At 40.5% G+C, this 21,273-nt stretch overlaps 1 protein-coding gene across 6 annotated transcripts in view; it reads left to right on the top strand.

The window, feature by feature from the left end:
• Positions 1-18,585, top strand: part of GRAMD2B (GRAM domain containing 2B) — a 90,926-nt gene extending 72,341 nt beyond the window's left edge. For 4 of the 6 annotated variants that reach the window (XM_037005219.2, XM_017673996.3, XM_017673998.3 and 1 more), the window contains 11 exons: positions 1,004-1,070; positions 1,993-2,096; positions 4,558-4,653; positions 6,497-6,568; positions 6,670-6,750; positions 9,062-9,173; positions 9,711-9,833; positions 10,402-10,492; positions 11,428-11,532; positions 14,276-14,369; positions 17,384-18,585. In XM_037005219.2, the coding sequence (XP_036861114.1) occupies positions 1,004-1,070; positions 1,993-2,096; positions 4,558-4,653; positions 6,497-6,568; positions 6,670-6,750; positions 9,062-9,173; positions 9,711-9,833; positions 10,402-10,492; positions 11,428-11,532; positions 14,276-14,369; positions 17,384-17,425 (987 nt within the window). In that variant the 3' untranslated portion in view covers positions 17,426-18,585. The remainder of the gene's footprint in view (positions 1-1,003; positions 1,071-1,992; positions 2,097-4,557; positions 4,654-6,496; positions 6,569-6,669; positions 6,751-9,061; positions 9,174-9,710; positions 9,834-10,401; positions 10,493-11,427; positions 11,533-14,275; positions 14,370-17,383) is intronic. The other 2 variants (XM_037005220.2, XM_017673997.3) reach the window with 1 other exon arrangement.
• The last annotated feature ends 2,688 nt before the right edge of the window (positions 18,586-21,273 follow it).

Below are 21,273 nucleotides of genomic sequence, written 5' to 3'. Positions count from 1 at the left end.
CCCACCATGCTCTCCCTCTGTTCTCCTCATAAGACCTTTTCAGCAGCAGCATCCCGGCAGGCAGAGGCCCTGCAGGAGAGGGACATGGTTCTGCCTCGCGCAGCCGTGTGGGACCAGTGGAGGCACCCAGGCTCCCTGAGGCACACTGTCCTGACCCACAGAATGGGGACGGGAGCTCCAGGCCACTGTGGACATGCTGTCTGTGACAGCATTCAGCAAAGTGCAAGTCACTGTCTACACATTTTGCTGTTTGCCACAGCCGTGGAAACAGATGCCTAGAAAATGAAGTGATTTGAAGCACTTCAGACTCTTGGGCCTTCTGCCGCCCTGGAGGGTTAAGCGTTCTGCATGAAATCCTACTGGTCCCAGCAGTCCCCGCCCCTGACACTGGCTACAGAGATGCCTTCACAACATGACAGTGGTGGTGCCAACACCAGGTAGTAGGTCTGAGATGTGTTTTCCCACGAAAGCCTGTGGCTTCCCCCTTGGCTCAGAGGAGGGAACTGAAGCCCAGAAGGGTTGGGTGACTAGGCCAGGATCACATACCCAAGAAGAGGTGTCCAAGACCTCCCCTCAGATTTATCTGATTGCAAGGCTTTTAACTGCAGCCCTCTTCTGAGGGTGCTCATATCTTTTGTGCCTTCGAATCCATGACCTTCCCTGGTGAGATTCCTTAGCATTTCATCTAATTTCTTACTCAGGGTATCCTGTGTAGCCACTGGGGCAGAAGGCTGACCACCATCAGCTTTGTGGTGGCCCATGTATGTCCACCTAGTAAGTCACAAATCTTGGAAAATGGTATCTTTGGGTGCCCTACCTTCTCTGAAGTTCGGCTGTGTTGGAGATGATAAGATCAGAGAGAAGGAATTCCTAAGAGATGCTCTATTTATCTTAGAGGAGGGATAATGTGTTAGGTAATTTAAATTGAAGTTAACATTTGTGATACTTCACAAAAAAAAAGAAAAAAAATGAGAGCTGTAACCCGTGTTTGTTCTCCTCGTAGTACAAGGCAAACATGCATTTTCACAAGCTGTTTGACATTGTCCCCTCTGAGGAACCACTGAGGCAAAGTAAGTTCTGACCCATTTGACTTTTTAAGTCACACATTTTAAATGATGCCAATATCTTTGTCGGGGGCAGGGGGAGGTGGCACACTCTAGAGATTGAATCACCACAGGGAACAGATTTCCATTTCCAAAAGTCATGATGTAAGAAACATGCTGGCTTCATCCAGCTTTCACCAGGCACCCTGAAAGCTCAGAGTGTAGAACGGGAAACCTGACCTCTCCACGTGCTGTGGAATCATCCAGGATGATTCCAGGGTGGTGTCCTCACCTTCCGGAGTCACTGCTGAAGTGCATTGCGACTGGGTTGTCCTGGGAGTTAGGATAACAGGACTAAATTAAAGCAAGAGGCCCCTAGGAGAGGCTGAAAGGTAACACGGACCTCAGTGGCCATACACGCCGGTCCCTTGCTTTGCAGGCCCCGTGATCACACCTGCCGTGTTCCGCCGTGGTTCATGGCAGACCAGGGTCCCACTCCAGCCTCTCAGTATACCAGGGATAAGGCGAGATGCTGGATTCCTGCCCTGATCTCCAACAGGAGGGTGTGGGTCACACACTCTTCAGGCAGTGAGACCACCTATTTCAAAAGGCATCATTAGTGACAGCTGCAGGGAAGGGAGGGCAGGAGGGCTAATACTAGCACAGGAGCAGCTCACCTTCCTAAATGAAGATTTTCGAAACACCATTTTTGAACTCTCATTGGCAATAACAGACTGGCCTTTCCATTTTGATTCTTATACTACAGTGCGTACGACTTTGAATTAAACAGCAGACTCTCGTCTCCATGAAAGAGAACTGCCAAAGAAGTAGTAGATTTTTGAGTAGGAATATGTTATCTCTGCTCATCCCTGAGTCACCAACATATATACACAATTTTTCTTTTAAATGGAGATTCTAAATTATGTAAAACTTCTGTCTGTTTTCCCAGGTTTTACCTGTGCCCTACAGAAAGAAATATTATACCAAGGGAAGCTCTTTGTATCAGAAAACTGGATTTGTTTTCATTCCAAGGTCTTTGGAAAAGACACTAAGGTTCGTATAACTTTTAAAAAAGAAGGCTAGCCCTTCACTTTGTTGTACATGGTGAATATTCATCGTTTTAAATGTGACAATATTTGGGTCAGTATTATACCCTTATTCCAAGTTTCCTTTATTATAGTTCTAAATATTACATGTTCTAAATGCCTTTGGATGACACTAACATCCCTTTTCCCTAAATAACACTCTCATTTGCTTCCTCATATACATCTATCTCTCTCACAACCCTACCCTAAATCCTTTTTGCCCAGATGTCACCAGAGAACTGTCAAAATTGTTCATATCAAGAGCATGCCATTATTTGTTTTGATGTGCATTAAATCCAAAACTCTTTAACAAATACTGATATATTGCACTGTATTCATACTAGTTACCATTAGAGATATCTAGAAAAACAGGTCTGTAAATAAGCTACTTATTAGATCTACTTTGTCCTATTACCAGCACAAAATGAGCAGGAATTGGAACGTGTAAGGCCTAGTCTGGAAGAGTCATAGCCACAGTCCCCAGAGGATGCTAGCTGACATCTTTTCATTCTCATTAAACAGTGATTTCAGGGAGCATGGCCCGTGACACCTGAGCCATTAAGGAAGATAGCCTGAAGGAATTGGCAGTTTTCCCAAGGCCCTGCCTTCTAAAATGAGGACCTTGGGACTGTGACATCAGAAGGGAAAAGATCATTCCAACCCACTGAAATTCTTTCCCTTTGAGCTGCGATGTCACATCACAGTTCATCCAGGCCACCAAAACAAGAGTCAGAGAAACACCCTGGGTGTGCATGACCTCAGTGAGCTTTCAATCATTCTGACTCACGATGATGAATAAACAGCTTTTATACTTGCAAAGTAGCTGATTAAAAACTCCTTTTATTTTGAGTGGGAGTTTTATTTAAATATTCTCCGTAAAGCCACTGGCAACCTTGTAGATAAAGACCACTTAACAAACATATGGGAAATTCTTTATTTTGTTGGTGTTGATTAGCCAACTAGCTTACTGCTCTTTGGGTCACACGTGTGATTTTTGTACTACAGTGCCTTTATATTTTGATTCACAGTATTATCTGAATTAGTAATAGCAAAGCAAAATTACACAGTTCCCCACCATGTTTCTAGATTTCTGGATTATAAGAACTCGTTAATGGAGTGAGGAAGAGGACTGGGTAGCGCTGGTGTCCAGTTCAGTGTGATACAGATCATTCTCAGGAATTCAGAGACAGCCAGCACCTCTGACCAAAAGTAGCAGGGGTTAAAGACATTAGTAAACAGAGAATTCTCGCTGTTAAGGGATGGGAGATTCACAATGCCAGTAAGTGCAGTTTAAAGTTAATAGGATTGTAGCAATGGTTTCAAAGTCCAGTTAAGAAAGAATTGACTCTAAAAATAAAGTAAAAGGAGTAACCTGGTGTTTTAAGATAAAATGCACTCGAATTATTTTTTCTTCTACTTCATCTAATCTAAAGGATGAGATGTTAAAAATTATCAGGAGGTGGAAACATAAAAACCATGAGTGATTTGTACATTGCCTCCCTTCTAAGGACAACGCAGGCTTCAGATCTGGGGCAGAATTTCCTCAATGCCAACAAACTTTGGTCCAACATGATCCAACGTGAGCTAAAGGCAACCAAGCAACCTGCTCAGTTGGGGTATTTTCTAAGCACCATACCCTGGAAAAATATTAATAAAGTGCAGCCTTGATGTAATCATGATCTTTTAGCCCATTGGTATTTTCAGATGCTAATAAAATTAAATGCATGTATCACATTCTGACTAGGCTCAAACTGAAAAGTGATTTATTCTTTATTTCTAAAATGTTATCTAGTTGTCATTTTATACTCATGAAGCAATTGATTGAAAACTCCTTAAGGGTATTCCATGCTTCAATTACCAAAAAATCCAAATATATATAGCTCCTCGCAACCATGTGTATATTGCTACTCAGAAAACAAGTCTCATTTCTGTATCATCATCTATCTTGGAAGATCTTAAATTCTTTTCTTCCAAATTTATCCCAAAGTATAACTTCTATTATTTCCCACACTTCAAAAGTTTTGTGGGTAGAGTTCTTTGACAAAATCATTTTCAGAAAATACCTAATTTAGATCAGCCCCCCATTCTTCCATAGCCATCTTACCTAGAACTGTGGGGGGCAACAGAGCAGCGCTCCATGTCATCAACCTAAAAGTGAATGCAAATTTCAGAAGTCAAAGCTCATTTTTCTTCCTTCCGGCTGGCAGTACTAACATAAGGCCCTCCTCTTTCCCACTGACCTTGTTGATCTTTTTCAGAATAAACGAAGCATTTTTTTAAAATAGATTTTCTGGTGAGTGTGTGTAAATCTGAGGGGGTCAGCTCATCCTCCTTTTTACCATGGATGTATGTGACTCTGTTTGCATGAGTCAAAGTAACGTGATGCATTTTTCTTTGAAACCAGCACTAACTCAGTGATTCTGTTTCAGATCTCTATTCCAGCTTTCTCGGTAACCCTCATCAAGAAAACCAAAACTGCCCTTCTGGTGCCAAATGCCCTGATTATAGCAACGGTCACAGACAGGGTGAGTATGCAACAGAGCGAGGCCACCTTTGCTTTGTCCTGCTCTGGGCTCCACTGTCCTGGGGTGTCTTGCCAAGGACCAAGACCCTGAACCATCAGACCAGCATCTCTCACGGTGAATCAGGAGATGTGCTGTAAGACCAGGTTTTACAAGAACAGATTTTAGACATTTGTGCAGTGCTCTTTCCCCTCACAAGGGATTTAGTCTAATCTAATTGTTGCTGGTTTTTAATTGCCTGCTGACTTAATTATGCTTGCCTGACCAAGGTCAAAAGAAATACAAGGTCTTTTCCAATTTCCCTTTCACTCACATCTGTCAGGTTGGTCCACAGTGACACATTCAGTTTCTTTAATATATAAAACAATCACCACCCCCACCTTGTGATTCTTAGTAGTCCCTGGGGTGGGGGTGTCCTACCTTCCTATGACCTCTCCACAGCCTTCCCATATACATAAAACTTGTGCCTGCTATGCAGGTGCACCTCCAGAACCGGCTTCTAGCCTCTGTTTGCTTCCAGAAATTCTAGAGTGATTGCCGACTATTGGGCTACCCCAGACATGCAACCAGAAATATTTGCATTGAGAGTGGTGTTTATTTCAGCTTGGCAAGAGAGGAAGTGGAATAGTTGGGCTCCTCATTTTTCACTTGGACTTACTTTTTAATATTTTATGTACTATTTCTGTGAAAGTATAAAAGCTACTTTCCATTTCTAATCACACTGGATAACGTGAAGAAGGAGGAAGAAAGATAAAAGAGGCTATGTTGATGGGCTGGGAAACATGTGAATCTTTGAGTGGTTTTTTTTCTTAATACCAATGGCTAACAAGCACCAAATACCCGCTGCCAGGCATACACTAAATGTTTACCTTATGTTTTCACATCTGTTCCATACTAGCCCCCAATAAGAGGCAGATAATAAGAAAAAGGCTAAGAGGAGTTGAGCAATTTGCCCAATGTCACCACTTAGTGCCAGAGCCAAAATTTGAAGCCAGAAACCCATAATGTTAACATGTTAACCTATAATGTTTCTACTTTAGAAACCGATATGTGCTTGAAAAGCATATCAAGTTCTCATTGGTGAATGAAAGGGATGATCACAAACTTCTGGAAAAGGGGTCTGAAAAGATTCTATGGCTCAAATAGATGAAGAAAATGTGGGTTTTTCTATTTTCTCAACATGTTGTTGAAGGTGAAATCATTCCTCCTTATGTAACTTTCCCCTAAATTGCTTGTCCCACTCTGGTGTTAACTTCTTTCCCCTAGCTTACTTATAAATGTCCACTAGAAAATCTCCATATCTGTACAGGGAAGAATCTGGAAATGGCTGGAAAAAGAATGAGCCTGTTAGGGCTGCTGGGAAATTTTTAGTGGAAATCTAGGTCAGAGCCAAGAAAATGGACCCTTGGGAATTGTTAAATACCTTAAAAGAAAAAAAAAAAAGAGGAGATGGAAGGACTTTAAAGAGGCTCTAGCAAATACCACTTGTCTTTTTTTAATGTCCAGGCCTTTCCCTACCTGTGCTTGTTTGAGACACCAGTGTCAGGGTCTGAGAGCCTTCATTTTGCTCTACATTTATGACTTAAACTGGGTTTGAGGGGTTTGTTAATTTGCAGGGAGATATATTTGCATTATTCCAGGCATGAAATAAAAACTTCATTTGTGGAAGAGCAGAATGAAAACAGATCAGAGGACAGCCTACATCAATTTAAAAGAAAAATATATGTGTGTATATAATTTTAAAAAATAATGAAAATGAAAAAAATATATATATATATCTAAACTCTGAGCTCTCACTTCTCACCAGGCAGTATCTGTTAATAATTATTACTGTTTTGTTTTTCAGTACATATTTGTCTCCTTCCTCTCCAGAGATTCAACTTACAAACTACTAAAATCTGTATGTGGACACTTAGAAGTAAGTATGACATCCCTGAGTGTCAGTTTGGTGTCATTTGTCTCTATTTCTAATGGTTTTATAGTTGATCTGTTTTTTTCATTCTGTTTCAATAATTTCAGAATACAAGTGTTGGTAACAGTCCCAATCCATCTTCTCTTGAAAACAGTTTCCGGGCAGACCGCCCTTCATCTCTGCCTCTGGTGAGTCACCTACATAACTACCTAAATGCAAAAGACAGGGAATATGTCCCACAGTTACACCTTTTTGCCATGACCAGGGTGTGGGAGGAACTTAGGACCCTAATATTTGAGACAAGGAAGAAATAGGGCATTTCTGTCCTGAAGAAGAGGACAACCATAGGGGCCATAAACTTTTTTCAAGTAATCAAAGGTTTGTCCTGCAGAAAGACAAGAAACATGACAGTGGGCCATCTTGGCGAGTGACTAGTCCTTGGCAGTAGTCATAACATCCTGGTCTGCCTGTTTATCAGTGTTGTTTTAGAGGGATTCACAAATCTATTTGGGGCAGGGTGTGATTCATCCCACAAACCACTGAATGTCTTCTATGTTCAAGGCACTGTGCTAAGGTCGCTGTGGGGATGCTAGGAAAAGTCAAAACTAGTGCTTTCCTGCAAAGACTTTACAGCTTAGTAGAGAAGATAGAGAATACCCAGTAATAGCTTTAGAAGAAAAAAAGTTATAACGCCCAAGGGAAAAGCAGAGATTCTTTGATTCCTTTAGACTTTCTTGACTACAGAGAAAAACTCCAGTGAGAAGTAGCTCCCTCTCTTTGTACGAGATTTGTACCTATGATGGTGTAATGCTAGACTGAGAGTCCTAGCTGTATTATTCAAATGGTTATTCCCAAATTGATTATTGTTAAATGTTGAAATAACTGTGGTAAAATGGTATGAGGTCATGGTTTTGACATCTAGACATCTTGTTGGACAGCTGTTAAAATGTAGAGGGATTGAAAACATGTTCATACAAAAACCTGTTCAAGAAGGACCATAGTTGTAATAGCCAAAAAGTAGAAATAACCCAAATGTCCATCAACTGGTAGATGGATCAATAAAATATATGTAATATATCCACACAATGGAATGTTACTTGACCTATAAAGGAAGAAGTAATGATACTACATATTACAACATGGACGAACCTCGAAAACATGCAAAGTGATAGAAGCCAGACCCAAAAAGCACACATCATATGATCCTATTTGTATGAGATGCCCTGAATAGACAAATCCATATGGCCAGAAAGTGGATTAGTGGTTGCCAAGAGATGGAGGGAAAGGAGAGATTGCGAGTGACTACTAATGAGCATAGGGTTTCTTTTTGGGGGTGATAGAAATGTTCTGGAAATGAGGTATTGGTGATGGTTGCACACCATTATGTTTATTCTAAAACCACTCAATTGTATGCTTAAAAAGGTAGTGGGAAGCAGTACAAAATAGAATGAAACATATTATTTGGAATCCAACAAACCAGGTTTCAAGTCTGGGTTCCACCCAGCTGAGCTATGCCATCAGACCAGTTCTTTTAAGTGCTCTGTAGCTACTGTGACTCAGTTTCTTCATCCAGTAAAATACCAGCCTCATGGTGTGGCTCTGAAGATGAAGTACAGTCACGAATGTAAAGAGCTTTGCATTCTACCTGGTCCATGATAGGCATTCAGTAAATAATCATTAAGTTGAAGAGACTTGAATATTTCAGTTTTTCTTCTCTTATAAATTCTTGCACGAAACTGAAATGAGTGTCAAAATAGCTAAAAGATGGCGAGTTTAAGGTAAAAGATCGGTAATTTGCCTCCAAGAGTAGTCTCTCCTGCATTTGGCAACTAACTAAATTGTGAAGAGCTCCGCCTAATTGTACTTCACCAGGACATTCTAATGACACCTCTTGTCTCTTTAGTTCTTAAACACTTTGGGGGAACAAGTGAGTACAACGTGAAACAGCCCTACTTTGTCCATACCCCTCATTGCTCTATCATCCTTCTGTAATTTAAATGTACTATCTGACTCTGATTTGGTTGAGAGAAGAAAAAAAGCTAACACTTCCCTTTCAGTGTCTAATTTGCTAAAGCCATTTTCCCTGTTCTGTTTCCAACACTTTTTATTAAACTATAATTTAAGAGTTCCTTTCTCTCTGTTTCAGAACATGCAGTTAGAGCTTTCTTTCTCCTTTTTCCTCTTATAAATGTCTATTTCAGTCACTTTTTCTCATCACAAGTGCAAATAATAAGTCTTCTCCAGCTTCACGTTGGAAACTTTTCAATCCTCGGCATTTTTTTCTAGGCATTTGTTGTTTCAAACAAGTTGGCCACAGTTTGTTGGTAGAACTCTTAACTGCCCAGAAATATGTTTCAGTAACCAGATCCTCTGGTCTGTTGGGAAAACCCCCATAGTATGGGGTGACCTGTCCTTCTTTTTCACATATGATAGGACAGGCCCAGGTGAAAGGGCTGGGGGTTACAGAGGACCTCTCTTCATCTCGTTATTTCCCTTCAGGATTTCAATGATGAATTCTCAGATCTGGATGGAGTGGTTCAACAGAGAAGGCAAGAGATGGAAGGATACAGCAGTTCCGGCTCTCAGACTCCTGAATCCGAAAACTCTCGAGGTCTGAGAAATTGTTTTATGTTGACCAAAATTTAATTTGCCACAAAACATTGTCATCTCACCCCTTAAAAACAGAAACAGAAACAAAACCGACAACAACAACAAAAAAAAAAAAAACATTGTCTTCCTAGTTAACAATTGAGAAAGGGACTCTGGACAAAGGGTAGTTCAAAAGTTCTAGGAAAAGGAGCTGCCTATGTGGTAAAAATCCATTTCCTTTTATACACATTTAATAAATGTCTCCTAAATCTGCATAATATTAGGGTTGTTGAAAGAAACCCAATGTTTTCTTACCTCTTATGTAATATTACTCATTGTTCAAGCTGAATCATTCCCATAAGCCAGTGGGACTTATGTCCTGTCATTTAACTATTGAGCATTGGATTTCCATCCCCAACCAGTCAGCCAACTTGTGAGAAAATGGATCTATATTCTCAGCCATTACGTGTGTTAAGAGATTGATTTGCTTTGTGGTTGTGCCTATGTTTATAAACGCCTTGGGGAGAAAAACTTAACCAGCCCTGTTTCCGCTTGATAGATTTCCACGTGGCAGAATCCCAGAGAGTTCTGAATGTCCCCAAGGGGGAAGCAAAACCCACTCGGCCCGACACCCATGTAAATAGAGTGCCTGAAGGAAAAGCCAGGTCTCTCCCTGCACACGGTAAGGAACAAATTATACTGTGGGGGCGGGGGGGAACATCTGCTTGTGACTTTCAAAGGACCCTCCTGTTTCACTTTATGGCTACCTTACATATTCGCTCCCCTTCCTGTGGTAGGTCTTTGCATAGTAATTCATTTATTCCTTCAACAAATAGTACCCAGTTCTGTGTTTTTACTCTGGGGGCTACAAAGGTGAATAGCTCTCATGGAGGTCCCATCATTATTCTGAATACTCTGAGATTATAATTCAATAGTTGCTGTTAAAACTCAAATTCTTGGATTATTTCTTATTTATCAGTTATTCTAAAGCTGGTTACCATTTATGCATGAGAGAAAAGCTGCTGTCTAGATCGTTTACCATTCACTCCAGTGCAATGCTTGACACAGAGAAGGCTCTCAATAAATATGTTTTGAGTGACACGTTAGAAGGAATTGTAACTACTAGTTAAAATGACACCTGGAAGGCTTCAATTATTGTTTTCTCCAATTTCAATTACCTAGAAATAAATCTCTCGCCAGATGAAGGAGGGATCTTACAGTTCGAAAACTAACTTTTGTTTTCTACCCAGCAGGTCAGTCAGAAACCATTGGAATCTTACACAAAGTAAAGTCTCAGAAATATATGACTCTCCACCATATTCTTATATTCTATGCTGTTGTGTAAGTAAATGAATTTACTATGAGTGATTTAAGAAAATGATTCAGCTCTCTACAGAAATAATCTCTTCTTTTCATGTTGCCAAGAGTCATTGTAAATCTCAATGCCTCTAATGTGACCCAAATCTTTTCTTTGACAATTTTTGTCTCTCAATACTTCTTCTTTTCTTAGGCTTAGGTCGCATTTTCATATTTATCCCCATCTTATTTAAATAAGCAGTGAGAAGAGAGGAAAGAAAAGCAAAATGTGTCAAATCCAGCCGAGGACTAAGTTCTCAGTGGGGAAAAAACCATTAGTTGAGAAATTATTCAGTGAATTATGAAGCATCTCTGTCACTGCTGAGGTTTAATTTTTCCATCTATCCCATGTCCTCTGGATAGAGACCAAAACAACTTTAAAATGTCATCCCCTTTACTGAAACCAGAGACATTGGCTTTTTTAACTTCTCCCTTAGCTTCAGTCTGCCACCAGCTGTTGTTCTGAAAAGGGACTGACCGGGTGCTAGGCTGTTCCTTACAACCAAGGAGAACGCACCCAGTTTGGTTTCCAGAAAATGTAGGGAATCTTGTTCTCCCTGAGAACAAGACTGGACACTCACTGGCCAGGCCCTTTTAGCAAGAGCAGCACCATGTGGGAGGAGGCGTTCTGGCTTGGTAACCCACCTTGGGAATGGCCTTGAGAGATCCTACTAGAATGCCCATTATTTGTACATTGAGGAACTTGGATTTGGAATAGAGGATTTTAAATCCCCATCTAGCTCTAAAGTTTTGGGACAAGCATCAGCCTGGTGAAAAAAGACCTTTTTAAAGTCTCTTTGGCTAAGTTATTTTAGAAAACACCTTCTGAAATGTACAACGTCAGCTCTGAGTTTATTGTATTATGAACATCAGGTCCTGGCCATTAACCTAATGAGAATTTCTCTTTTATCCCTTTCCAGTGTCTGCGCACTAATCATCTCGACCTTCTACATGAGATACAGAATTAACACTCTGGAGGAGCGGCTGGGGTCACTTGCCTCCAGTGTGGACACCCATCATACTGAGTAAGACAGTTCCCCAGGGCTATCATCTGCTTGCTGTCGGGATTAGTATACTAACTTATATACTTAAGGACCTGAACTCAGCATCCTTCTTAGCAAACATTAATAGAGGATACGTTCAGCATGAGACATTTTGTGAAGTATCTATATGGGAAGTAAAGGTGGGAGGGTCCCAGAAATGAATGACAGGACTCTGCATGTTCTGGAGTTGCTGTAGTGTTGCCAATGAGAGGGGAAGAAACAAGCCTAACTTTACATTATCTTATCCTGTTATCCTAAGACTCTTGTGACCTTGGCCCATTTATTAAAATATACAAATTTATCTCAGTAAAATGGCAGTGAGTCACGACATTCATAGGAAAGAAAGAATATAAGTAACTCAGCAGTTCCATCATGTGTAACTCTTTATATTAACTTATTTACAAAACTTGACCACTATAAAGATCTCTGTGGCTACTAATTAGTTGACTGTATCTAGGAAGATTCTCCATTACAGTCATCCCCAACTTACCTGACCTAATTAAACTGATTCGGACATTGAGTTCCATTAAACCCATTTTCATGAGGATTTTGACACTTTTTTTTTCCTAAAAAAACACATCTTTCCATGTTAGAAAACATACTTTTAGCCTAAAAGCTTCAAAAGCACAGATTCCTTTAGAGTCCACACCTGTAGTCCATGTACTAGAGACTGTATTAGAATGGATATGTACACACACAGATAAAAAACAATCTTCTCTCATGTTATCTTCCTCATAACCTTATAAAATAACTATTTCCATTTTACAGATGAAGAAATTGAAACTCAGAGATCTAATTAGTTGACTCTTAGAGTCTGAAATGGGATTCAGATGCACTTCTATAAGACTACAAAGATCACAGGCTTCCCAGCCTACAGCGGCTCCTCGGTTGTGAGAAACAGCCTAGAACTGGGTCTGGCTCTCTTCATTGTGCTTCCCAGACACCGGAGGACTTAGTAAGACAGATTGCATGGCCCATCCCCAGAGTTTCTCATGCAGTAGATCTGGGGTAGGGCCTGAAAACCTGCATTTCTGTCGAGTGCCCAGGTGATGACGGTGGTACTGGGCTGGGGTCTATACCTTGAGATCTCTTATTCTATACCATTCTAGGGCCTTTGATTACATTCTAACAATTACCTAAACATAAACATACGCTTGAACCAATAATCCAGAAGCCTAAAGAACTGTTTGGAATAGATTCACACCCTGCTCCCAATCTCCGCTCTTGTTCCAAATGTTAAAACACTTACAGCCAGGAGGTGGCTGGAGATTACTGCAGGCTATTACTTCACTATCATATAAAGGGTTGATTTTTTTTTTTGGAGAATGGACCTCATATCCTAGTATCATTTAACTAATTTGGTCATGATGAGGGGAAAATTACACTAACAAAGGTAAATGGAATATTCATTCTGCTATTTAAATATCAACTCAGGAGGAAATAGATCTGAAAATAATCAATTAAAGGAAAAGTCACAAAGATCACATACGACATGAGGTCAGAGAACACCCGTGATGGGAAGGTGTGTTAATGACATCCTGCAGGACCTGAGCTTCCCCAGTTACCTTCCTCCTCCTAGAGTAGTCCAGCCATGCTGCCCGGGTCACTAAATCCACCCTTGTAACCTGGTTGCTCAGTCACTGCAGAGCCATCCTTATGAATCCATACGTGGTACTAGCTTTGTTAGTATACTAACAGCCTGCATACTGTCAGGATTTCACGTTGATAAATTAGTTCTCTGGGTCTCAGATCCCTCATCTAGATTCTGTTTCCTTCTTGGGATTTTTCCTTCTTGGGATCTAAGATCTTGATAATATGGATCAAGGATAAAAAACTATTTGAGAACCAGTAAACATAAAAACATCTGATTGCTTTCCTGATATTTAGATAATAATTTGCCATGTTCCTATAGCTCAAAATGGATCCTATGCAAAATAATTTAAACCAGTCATTGCCATCTAAAAGTATAATGGCCAGAAATAAATTGCAACCAAGAAATACAAGAGAAGTTACAGACCATGGCTCTTAACCTTGACATGAAGATATGATAAACAACTTTAGAACACCTCTCTAGGAAAATGTACATATATCTCTAAAATTTCCTGCAATTTTGGCTAGTATAGGACTTAATGGACCCAAGTGTAAGAGCCTGTGACATACGCAGTCAAATAGGAAGCAATGAAGAATGAAAAATAATGAATAAATTAAAAGACAGGGACGATTACGTTTGTTATGGGAAGTCTCAGAGAAGGGACTACAAAAGTCTCACACTTCAGCAGAAATTTGATTAAAGACATCCCTAAACATTCTGAAAGTTCTGATGTAAATGCTTCCTTCTCCCATTAAAAAAATAAGTATATGGTTGAGATGAGCACTAACTTTTTTCAAATTTACACTCTAGTAGGGATAAAGAGAACATTAGAGGTTAATAAAAGGGGCCTAAGAAACCACGTGCTTGAGAGTAACTGTCTGATTTTTATTTGGAAGCCAACGTACAGCATAACCACGTAAACAAAAATAGCTCAAGGGAATTCCAGCTGAGCTTTTAAGAATCAGTCCCCTAAACATCTGGTCTGGAGTTGTGGATTACTGCAGCGCCTTTCTGATGTTAACAAGTTAAATGCTCACTCTCTACTACAACCTAGTTTTCTGTTCAAATACATTGAAAATGTCTTCATTCCACTTCTTTGCCATTCCACAATAATCTTTCTCTTTGTTCTTACAGACAGACGGCACCATCTGGTCTGGGGTCACAAGTACAATTAAATGTGGAGATCCTCTGCCAAGAGCTTTCAGCTAACATAATGAAATTAGAAAAGGTGACTGGTTTCTTTGCCGTGTTAGGGGCAGGAGTGATAGTGCCTAGGAGATGCCACAGATCAGGGGTTACATGCCAAAGCCAGCCAGGGGATTGCATGGCATAGTACATGTGAAAGAGTATTTTTTATTTCCACCAAGAAATAGGGTTTAATCTATCTTTTGGATTCCTCCTTGGTTAGAAATATTTCTCTGTACATAGGGCCCAGTGATAAGTGACCGCTAACACTGGACTCAGTGGAGGGACATAGTAGGGAGTGTCTGGACCAGAGAGGTCCAGCCAGGCTGACTGTTGCCACACATAAAATACTGCATTCAGGCTCTAATACAGCCCTGTCATTGTTCCTGTCAGACAAGAGGAAGAAACAAAGTTTCAAATTAATTTGCTCAAGGAGATACTTACAGAGAGTTGGCAGACCTGGCTTTTGAAGGAAGTCTGTTGGACTCCAGAGTTGTACTTATAAACCCTCTGCTTTACTGTTGCTCAGAATCCAACCTTAGGCCTTGCTGATAAGGCCACTGGGAAACCTTTAGCTCCAGCCATAAGGCAAGCCTACAACTGTGGCATTCTTAGTAGTCAGTAAAAGGATGAACGAGAAGGCATGCCAGAAATACCCCAAAATTAAACTGAATTAACTTTCTCCTTTCAGTAGGTCTGTCCTTCTGATACTTGTTTTTACCCTGATCTTTAAGGAAAGGTTTAGAGTGAAGTGTTTAGTTCAAACGGCTACCACAAACATCCAGTATTTGCTAGCTTTCCCTAAAAGGGCAGTTACACTTACAGGAAGAAACGTGGAATACAAAGGAGTCAGAATTATGGTTTGCTCTAAGTGTTACCTAGCATGTAACCACTGAAGTATTTAGAGCAAAGGAGTTTTCCAAACTTCTGTTCTAAGCCAAGGCATGACAGATAATTCCTGTTGAATCATTGTGTCTGTGGGCAAACTTGGAAACCTTTTCTCTTGTAAATCCAGAGTCCACCTAGAGAAGGTGTGGCGTAGCAACCGGCATTGTTCTTTCTAAAATGTTAGTTGCTGCGAATATAAAACCATTTCTTTTCTTTTTTACTGAAATGCTTCCAAATGTTTGACTACTGTGTTGACCTAGAGAAGGGGTGGTATTAATTTTCTCTTTTGTTTATTCTGGCACACAGTGGTTAGCTTTGGACCAGAAGCACACAGAATCCTGCTGCCATCTTTTGCATTTCTTGCCATTCTTCTGCAGGGCCTGGCAAGGGCACCACATTCTATAATGAGAGCTTGTCTGCAGAAGGCAGACACCTGGCCATGTCTTACATAGGGCTTCAGATGGAGCCCAGCTACATGGCTAGGAGGCCAGTATGACAAATAGAAATCTGTGTCCCAAAGCAGATGTAGTAAGAAGTGGATTTAGGGTTAAAGTGGGTATGTTGAAGTTCTAAAAAGGTATAAATTGCAAGTTGCACACATCGCTCAAAGGAATCTAAGCATAAAACCATTTCCCAGCCCACACCCAGGTTCTTACTGAGTGGCCTGCTGCCCTCCTCAGAGGCACTCTGCTGATAATGCAGCACAGTACTGTGGTGAAATAGCAGAGTCCGGCATGAGCCCCATCTCAGCTCTTTTTACTCAATAGTAGCAATTCCTCCAGGAACTAGTCACACTTAAGCCTCATAATCTGTCCTGCTTATAATGTCCGGATATCCATATGGTATCAGTGCTACTTCAGTCATCCTCATTAAACATCTAAGAATAATCTTTAACTCCTTCCTCTTTTTTCAGTTGCCACTGATCAGCTACTTAGTTGACACGTCTTATGCAATCTGTCTTCAAATGGGCCCTCAAATTCCCTTCCCACCGGTTCCATCCCCGTCCATTCCGGCACTCTACCATCAGTGTGACAATATGAAATCAGATCTCACTGTGGCTTTTCTTTGCATTTTCCTGGAACATTTTTTCATATATTTATTGGCCATTTTTATTTTCTCCTCTAACTTGCCCATTTTTCTCCTTTGTTTTACTTTTGGGTGTTTTGTTGGGTGTGTGTAATGTATTTTGGATTCAGTCCTTTCTTTCATTTCTTTTTCTCCCTTCCCACTCCTGCTTTTCCATTTATCTTCAGTCTGGTGGGATAGGCAGGGAAGACAAGAAGTGGTAACATGGGGGATGAAGGCAATGCCTTTTGTGGGTAAAGAAGTGAATGCTTATTTTCTTAGAACTGGAAATGGCATTGATAGCAGAGCAGCACTGAAGAAAGCATAAACGTTGGAGTCACACCTGTTCTTCCCCCTACTCTGCTACTTATTACCTGTGTAACGGGTCCTGTTATATAGCCTCTCTGGCCCTCACTCTCTTGTGAAAACCCTCTCTGTGTAATTGTGGCATCTGGTTACAGTGAGCATGCATGAAGTACTGGGCATGTATATATTACATCCTTTCCTCTTTACTTACCCTCCGTATGTTTATAGCACATCACAGACTGAAGGAAGATTTTCTCCTTTGGTTCTATAGGATTTGCTACTCTGATCACAGTATTGATTGCTGAGAATTCCTTACTCTGAATTCCTCTAAGTTTATTTGCTCAACAAACATTTACAGAGCACACTGTTAATGCCCAACACTGTAAGGCTTGAGATCCAAAGATACAGGTTCCTATCCCTGTGAAATTCACAGTCTTCGGAATCGTTAATGGGAGTGTTAAACATAATTCTGTGGTGTCTGTCTGGTTCAAACCATTACTAGGCTCTGTGAGGACCAGTTTCCCATTGTGTCTGAACGCATTTAGGTCACACTTCATGTGGTCAGTGCTTTCGTTAGTTTTCTTCTATCTGATTTCTCTTGGTCTCCACTGATTTTAAAGTGGATTGTCGACATCCTGTTCCATTAAAAAGCATTTGTGTGCCTGATCTAAATTTACCCCATGTGTAGCTTTTCATTCAAGGTAGAATAATCTCAAAGATTATATAGGCTATGGCCAGTGTGCCCTTAATGTACTCCATTCTAGTTAATAACAGAAGCTTCTCTCTTACTATTTCAAGATACAGAACAACTTGCAAAAGCTGCTTGAGAATGATGACTGACTGACCAGGCTGCTCGAGCCACCATGATACCTCGTGCTTCCCTTTGAAGAAGGTGCTCCCTGCTGGCCAGAGGAGAGAGTGGAGCGGCATCGATGCCCGGCTACGCTTGTGCTTGGAGGTCTAAAGCTCAGAAAAGGGAGGAAGGGGAGTAGTTTTGGTTCCTGTGCCATAAAAGCTGACTTGACTCAGAGGAAGCTTTCAGTGCTAAGCCTGAAGAAAACAGACACATCTCTGGAGGGCTCGAGCAGGCCCTGGCTGATTGTGGTTCAGCGGTTTTCACGATTGTATCAGCAAATACACTCCACTCCGTGCCTTCTGAGTCCTTCCCATCCGCCTCTTCTCTCCTTTACCACCCCTCTTAACCAACCTTCAAACTAAGGGATTTATTGTGTGCCAACAACATTGGTAAGGTCCTTAAATAATGAGCCACGACTCTCCTAAAAGACAATAAATAGCTCTAATGGACAGACATGCTTCAAACAAATAACACCAGCAATTTGTCTGTCTTCTGCTGCTGCTGTTGTTTAAATCACCTGTGTATCTTAACTTCTCAATTATATTGGCAAGAATATGGAGCAAAGAAGATTAAACTTTTCCATTTATGTTTTGTGTTATTCCTCTAATACTTAATTGGACTGATTCTCACCCACCCCATATCAAGGATCTGTGAGACATGGGACTGAAATACTAAATTAAATTTACCTTGAAACCAAAACTAATCTTTAAACCAAATATATAATAGTGATTTGCTACAGCATGAAAACACTGAATTTTTAAGATTATGGGTGGACTATATATTAGTTTTGAAAACAGGATGCCTGTACTAAATGCTGAAACCCATTTCAGCATGACGGAAGCATGCTTTTCCTCACTGCTGAATAAAATAACTCATGGTTTGCTAACTTCTATTTACCATATAGGTTAGCTAGCTTTTTTTTTCTTAATTATTTAGGTACCATAAAATCTATAATATAAAAGATATGCTGTTTTTATCTGCAATGCATTTTATAATCATTTCTATGAAATGTATTTTGTTTAATCAGAGAACTAATAAGTGAATTGGTTACATCATTTGTATTAGCCTATTGGACAAGAATAAGAATTGTGCCTGGTGCACCCCTGGCTTTTAATAAATAACTTCTTGACAAAAATGCCTTTAACACAGTGTTTTATCAGTTTGTAAATTATCTTTACTAAGACAATATGCTTTCTAACTGCTGCTCACCTCCTCTCCACCACTTCCAAGTCACCTATACTTCCTTCCTCCCAAGTACTCATTTCAAAACAAAAATGATTTAAGTTCTCGGGTTGTAATGACATAGGGGAAAGAAAATGACTTCTGAAATCAAAACCAATGCTTAATTCTTGGGCCCACATTTTGTGAGTTTGTGACTTTTAAGAAAGATACTTGGCCATTTTCTCTCATTTCATTGATAAGGCTGAAAGTACCAGCACAAAGTGACATTTTGAGGATCAAATGTGACAGTGTCTCAAGCGCATCGCCATGGCAGGCAGGTAGTATCTCATCTCACGTCAGGCACCATACTCATTATCCTAAGGTTTTCATGTCTGAACTTCAGTTTTACAAACTTCAGTTTGATGCTTTCTAGTCAAAACCCATTAGAAAGTCAAGAGTGTGTCAGCCACCTCTGAAGAGAAACTTTACAACTGTATAAAGAACCTTTAAAAGGTTCACATTTCACTGCATTGGTAATACACTACCTAGGAATTTATCCCAAAGCAATAAGCAGAGATTAGTCAAAGATTTATATACAGGAATATTCTTTGGAGGGAAGCAGTCCAAGATGGCAATGTAGGAAGACTGCCATACTCACACCACCACCACCCACAGACACACTGAATCTATACCAACATAAAGCAATTCCTCCCAAAGACCTGAGGGCTTCTTGAACAGCTTCTACACAAGGACAGAAGGACCACACAGAATGACGAGAGACACAGGCACAGTAACAACAGGGACCCCACCCAGACCCTACAACCTGCATGAGGGAAGGACATCACTGAGGGGCCTGTGTACATATTTTCCCACACTAGTGAAAGCAAAAAAAGTAGCAGTTTAAAGGACAAGTATACTATAAAGACACCCTTACTAACTTAACTTCAGAGCATCCATCAAATGGGGAAACTGCTAGATCTCTCAGTTCATTGGTGCTGGTGTGCACCAGTGTTTACATTCCCCCTCCACCATGATTACACATATGGGAGCAGAGTCCAGGCGCTCTAGCCACATGCTAGGGCTGTCAGAGAAGCCTTGGCCTTCCACCACCCACCAGCTCCAGCCATGTCCCCAAAGCAGATCCCACCCATGCCTGCTTCAGCCCCAGCCATCCCAACAAGGTAGCCCCAGACCCACTCTAACTCCAGCTGTCCTGCCAGGCAGCCTTGGCAGAGTCCCCATGGGGCATCCCCCACCTGTGCTCCTTCCCACTGTCTTAGCTTGGTGGCCCCCTGTGCACAGGACTTCAGGCCCAAGCCTGCTCCAACTCCATGCATCCCATCAGGGTGACCCAGTGCGTAGCACCCAGGACCCCCGGCCCACACCCACTCCAGCTCCAGCTGGCCAGCCAAAGCCCCCAGACAAGCAGTCAACACAGGGACATTCCTCCATAATGCCACTCCTTCAAGACTGGGAGAGGTAACTGTTCTGCCTAATTCATAGAAACTAAGAGAAATTCAAACAAAATGAGATGGATCAGTATGTTCCAAGGGAAAGAACAAGATTAAACCTCAGAAGAAGAATTAAACAAAACAGAGATGAGCATTTTGCCTGATAAAGAGGTCAAATTAATGGTTGTAAAGATGCTTATCAGACTTGAGAGAAGAATGGCTTAACTCAGAAATTCAACAAACAGAAAGTATAAAAAAGAACCAATCAGAGTGGAGGAATACAATAAATGAAATGAAAAATTCCCTAGACAAAATCACAGCAGATTAGAAGATGCAGAAGAACCAATCAGTAATCTGGAAGACAGAGTAATGGAAAACCCCCAAGCTGAACAGCAAAAAGAAGAAAGAATTTTAAAGGTAAGAACAGGTTAAGAGTCCTCTAGGACAGCACCAAGCATACTAACATTCACATTATAGTTGTCCCAAAAGAAGAGAGAAAGAGGCCGAAAACTTACTTGAAGAAATAATAACTGACTCTTTCCTAATTTAGGGAAAGAAACAGACATTCAGATCCAGGAAAGCACAGAGATCCTCAAACAACATGAATCCAAGGAGGTCCACACACACAATAATTAAAATGTCAAGAACAAAAGATAATGAGAAAATCTAAAAAGCACCAAGAGAAAGCAAATACTTCCATACAAGGGAAACTCCATAAGACTATTAGCTTATTTTTCAGCAGCAATTTTGTAGGCCAGAAGGGACTGACATGACATATTCAAAGTGACGAAAGGAAAAAAAAACCTATAGCCAAGAATACTCTGCCTGGCCAAGTTATCATTCAGAATTGAAGGAGAGAGGAAGAGTTTGCCAAACAAATTAAAGAAGTTCATCATCACTTAATTAGCCTTACAGAAAATGTTAAAGGGACTTCTTTAACCTGAAAAAAAAAGGCCATAACTAGAAAATTGTGAAAGGAAAAAATTTCATTGTCAAAAGCAAACACATAGTACAGATAGTAAATCAATCACTTATAAAGCTAGTATGAAGGTTAAAGACAAAAGTAGTATAATCAATTAGTTAAGGATATAGAAATTAGTTAAGGGAAACTCAAAAAGAAGTAAAATATGGCATCATATACATAAAATGTGGAGGGGAGGAATGAAAATGTAGTGCTTTTAGAATGTGTTTTAATGAGAGACCATCAACTTAACAGACTG

This window comes from Manis javanica, chromosome 14 (genome assembly GCF_040802235.1).
Source record: "Manis javanica isolate MJ-LG chromosome 14, MJ_LKY, whole genome shotgun sequence".
NCBI lineage: Eukaryota > Metazoa > Chordata > Mammalia > Pholidota > Manidae > Manis > Manis javanica.
The sequence above is the reverse complement of the archived record's forward strand: the minus strand, read 5'-3'. Positions and strand labels throughout refer to the sequence as shown.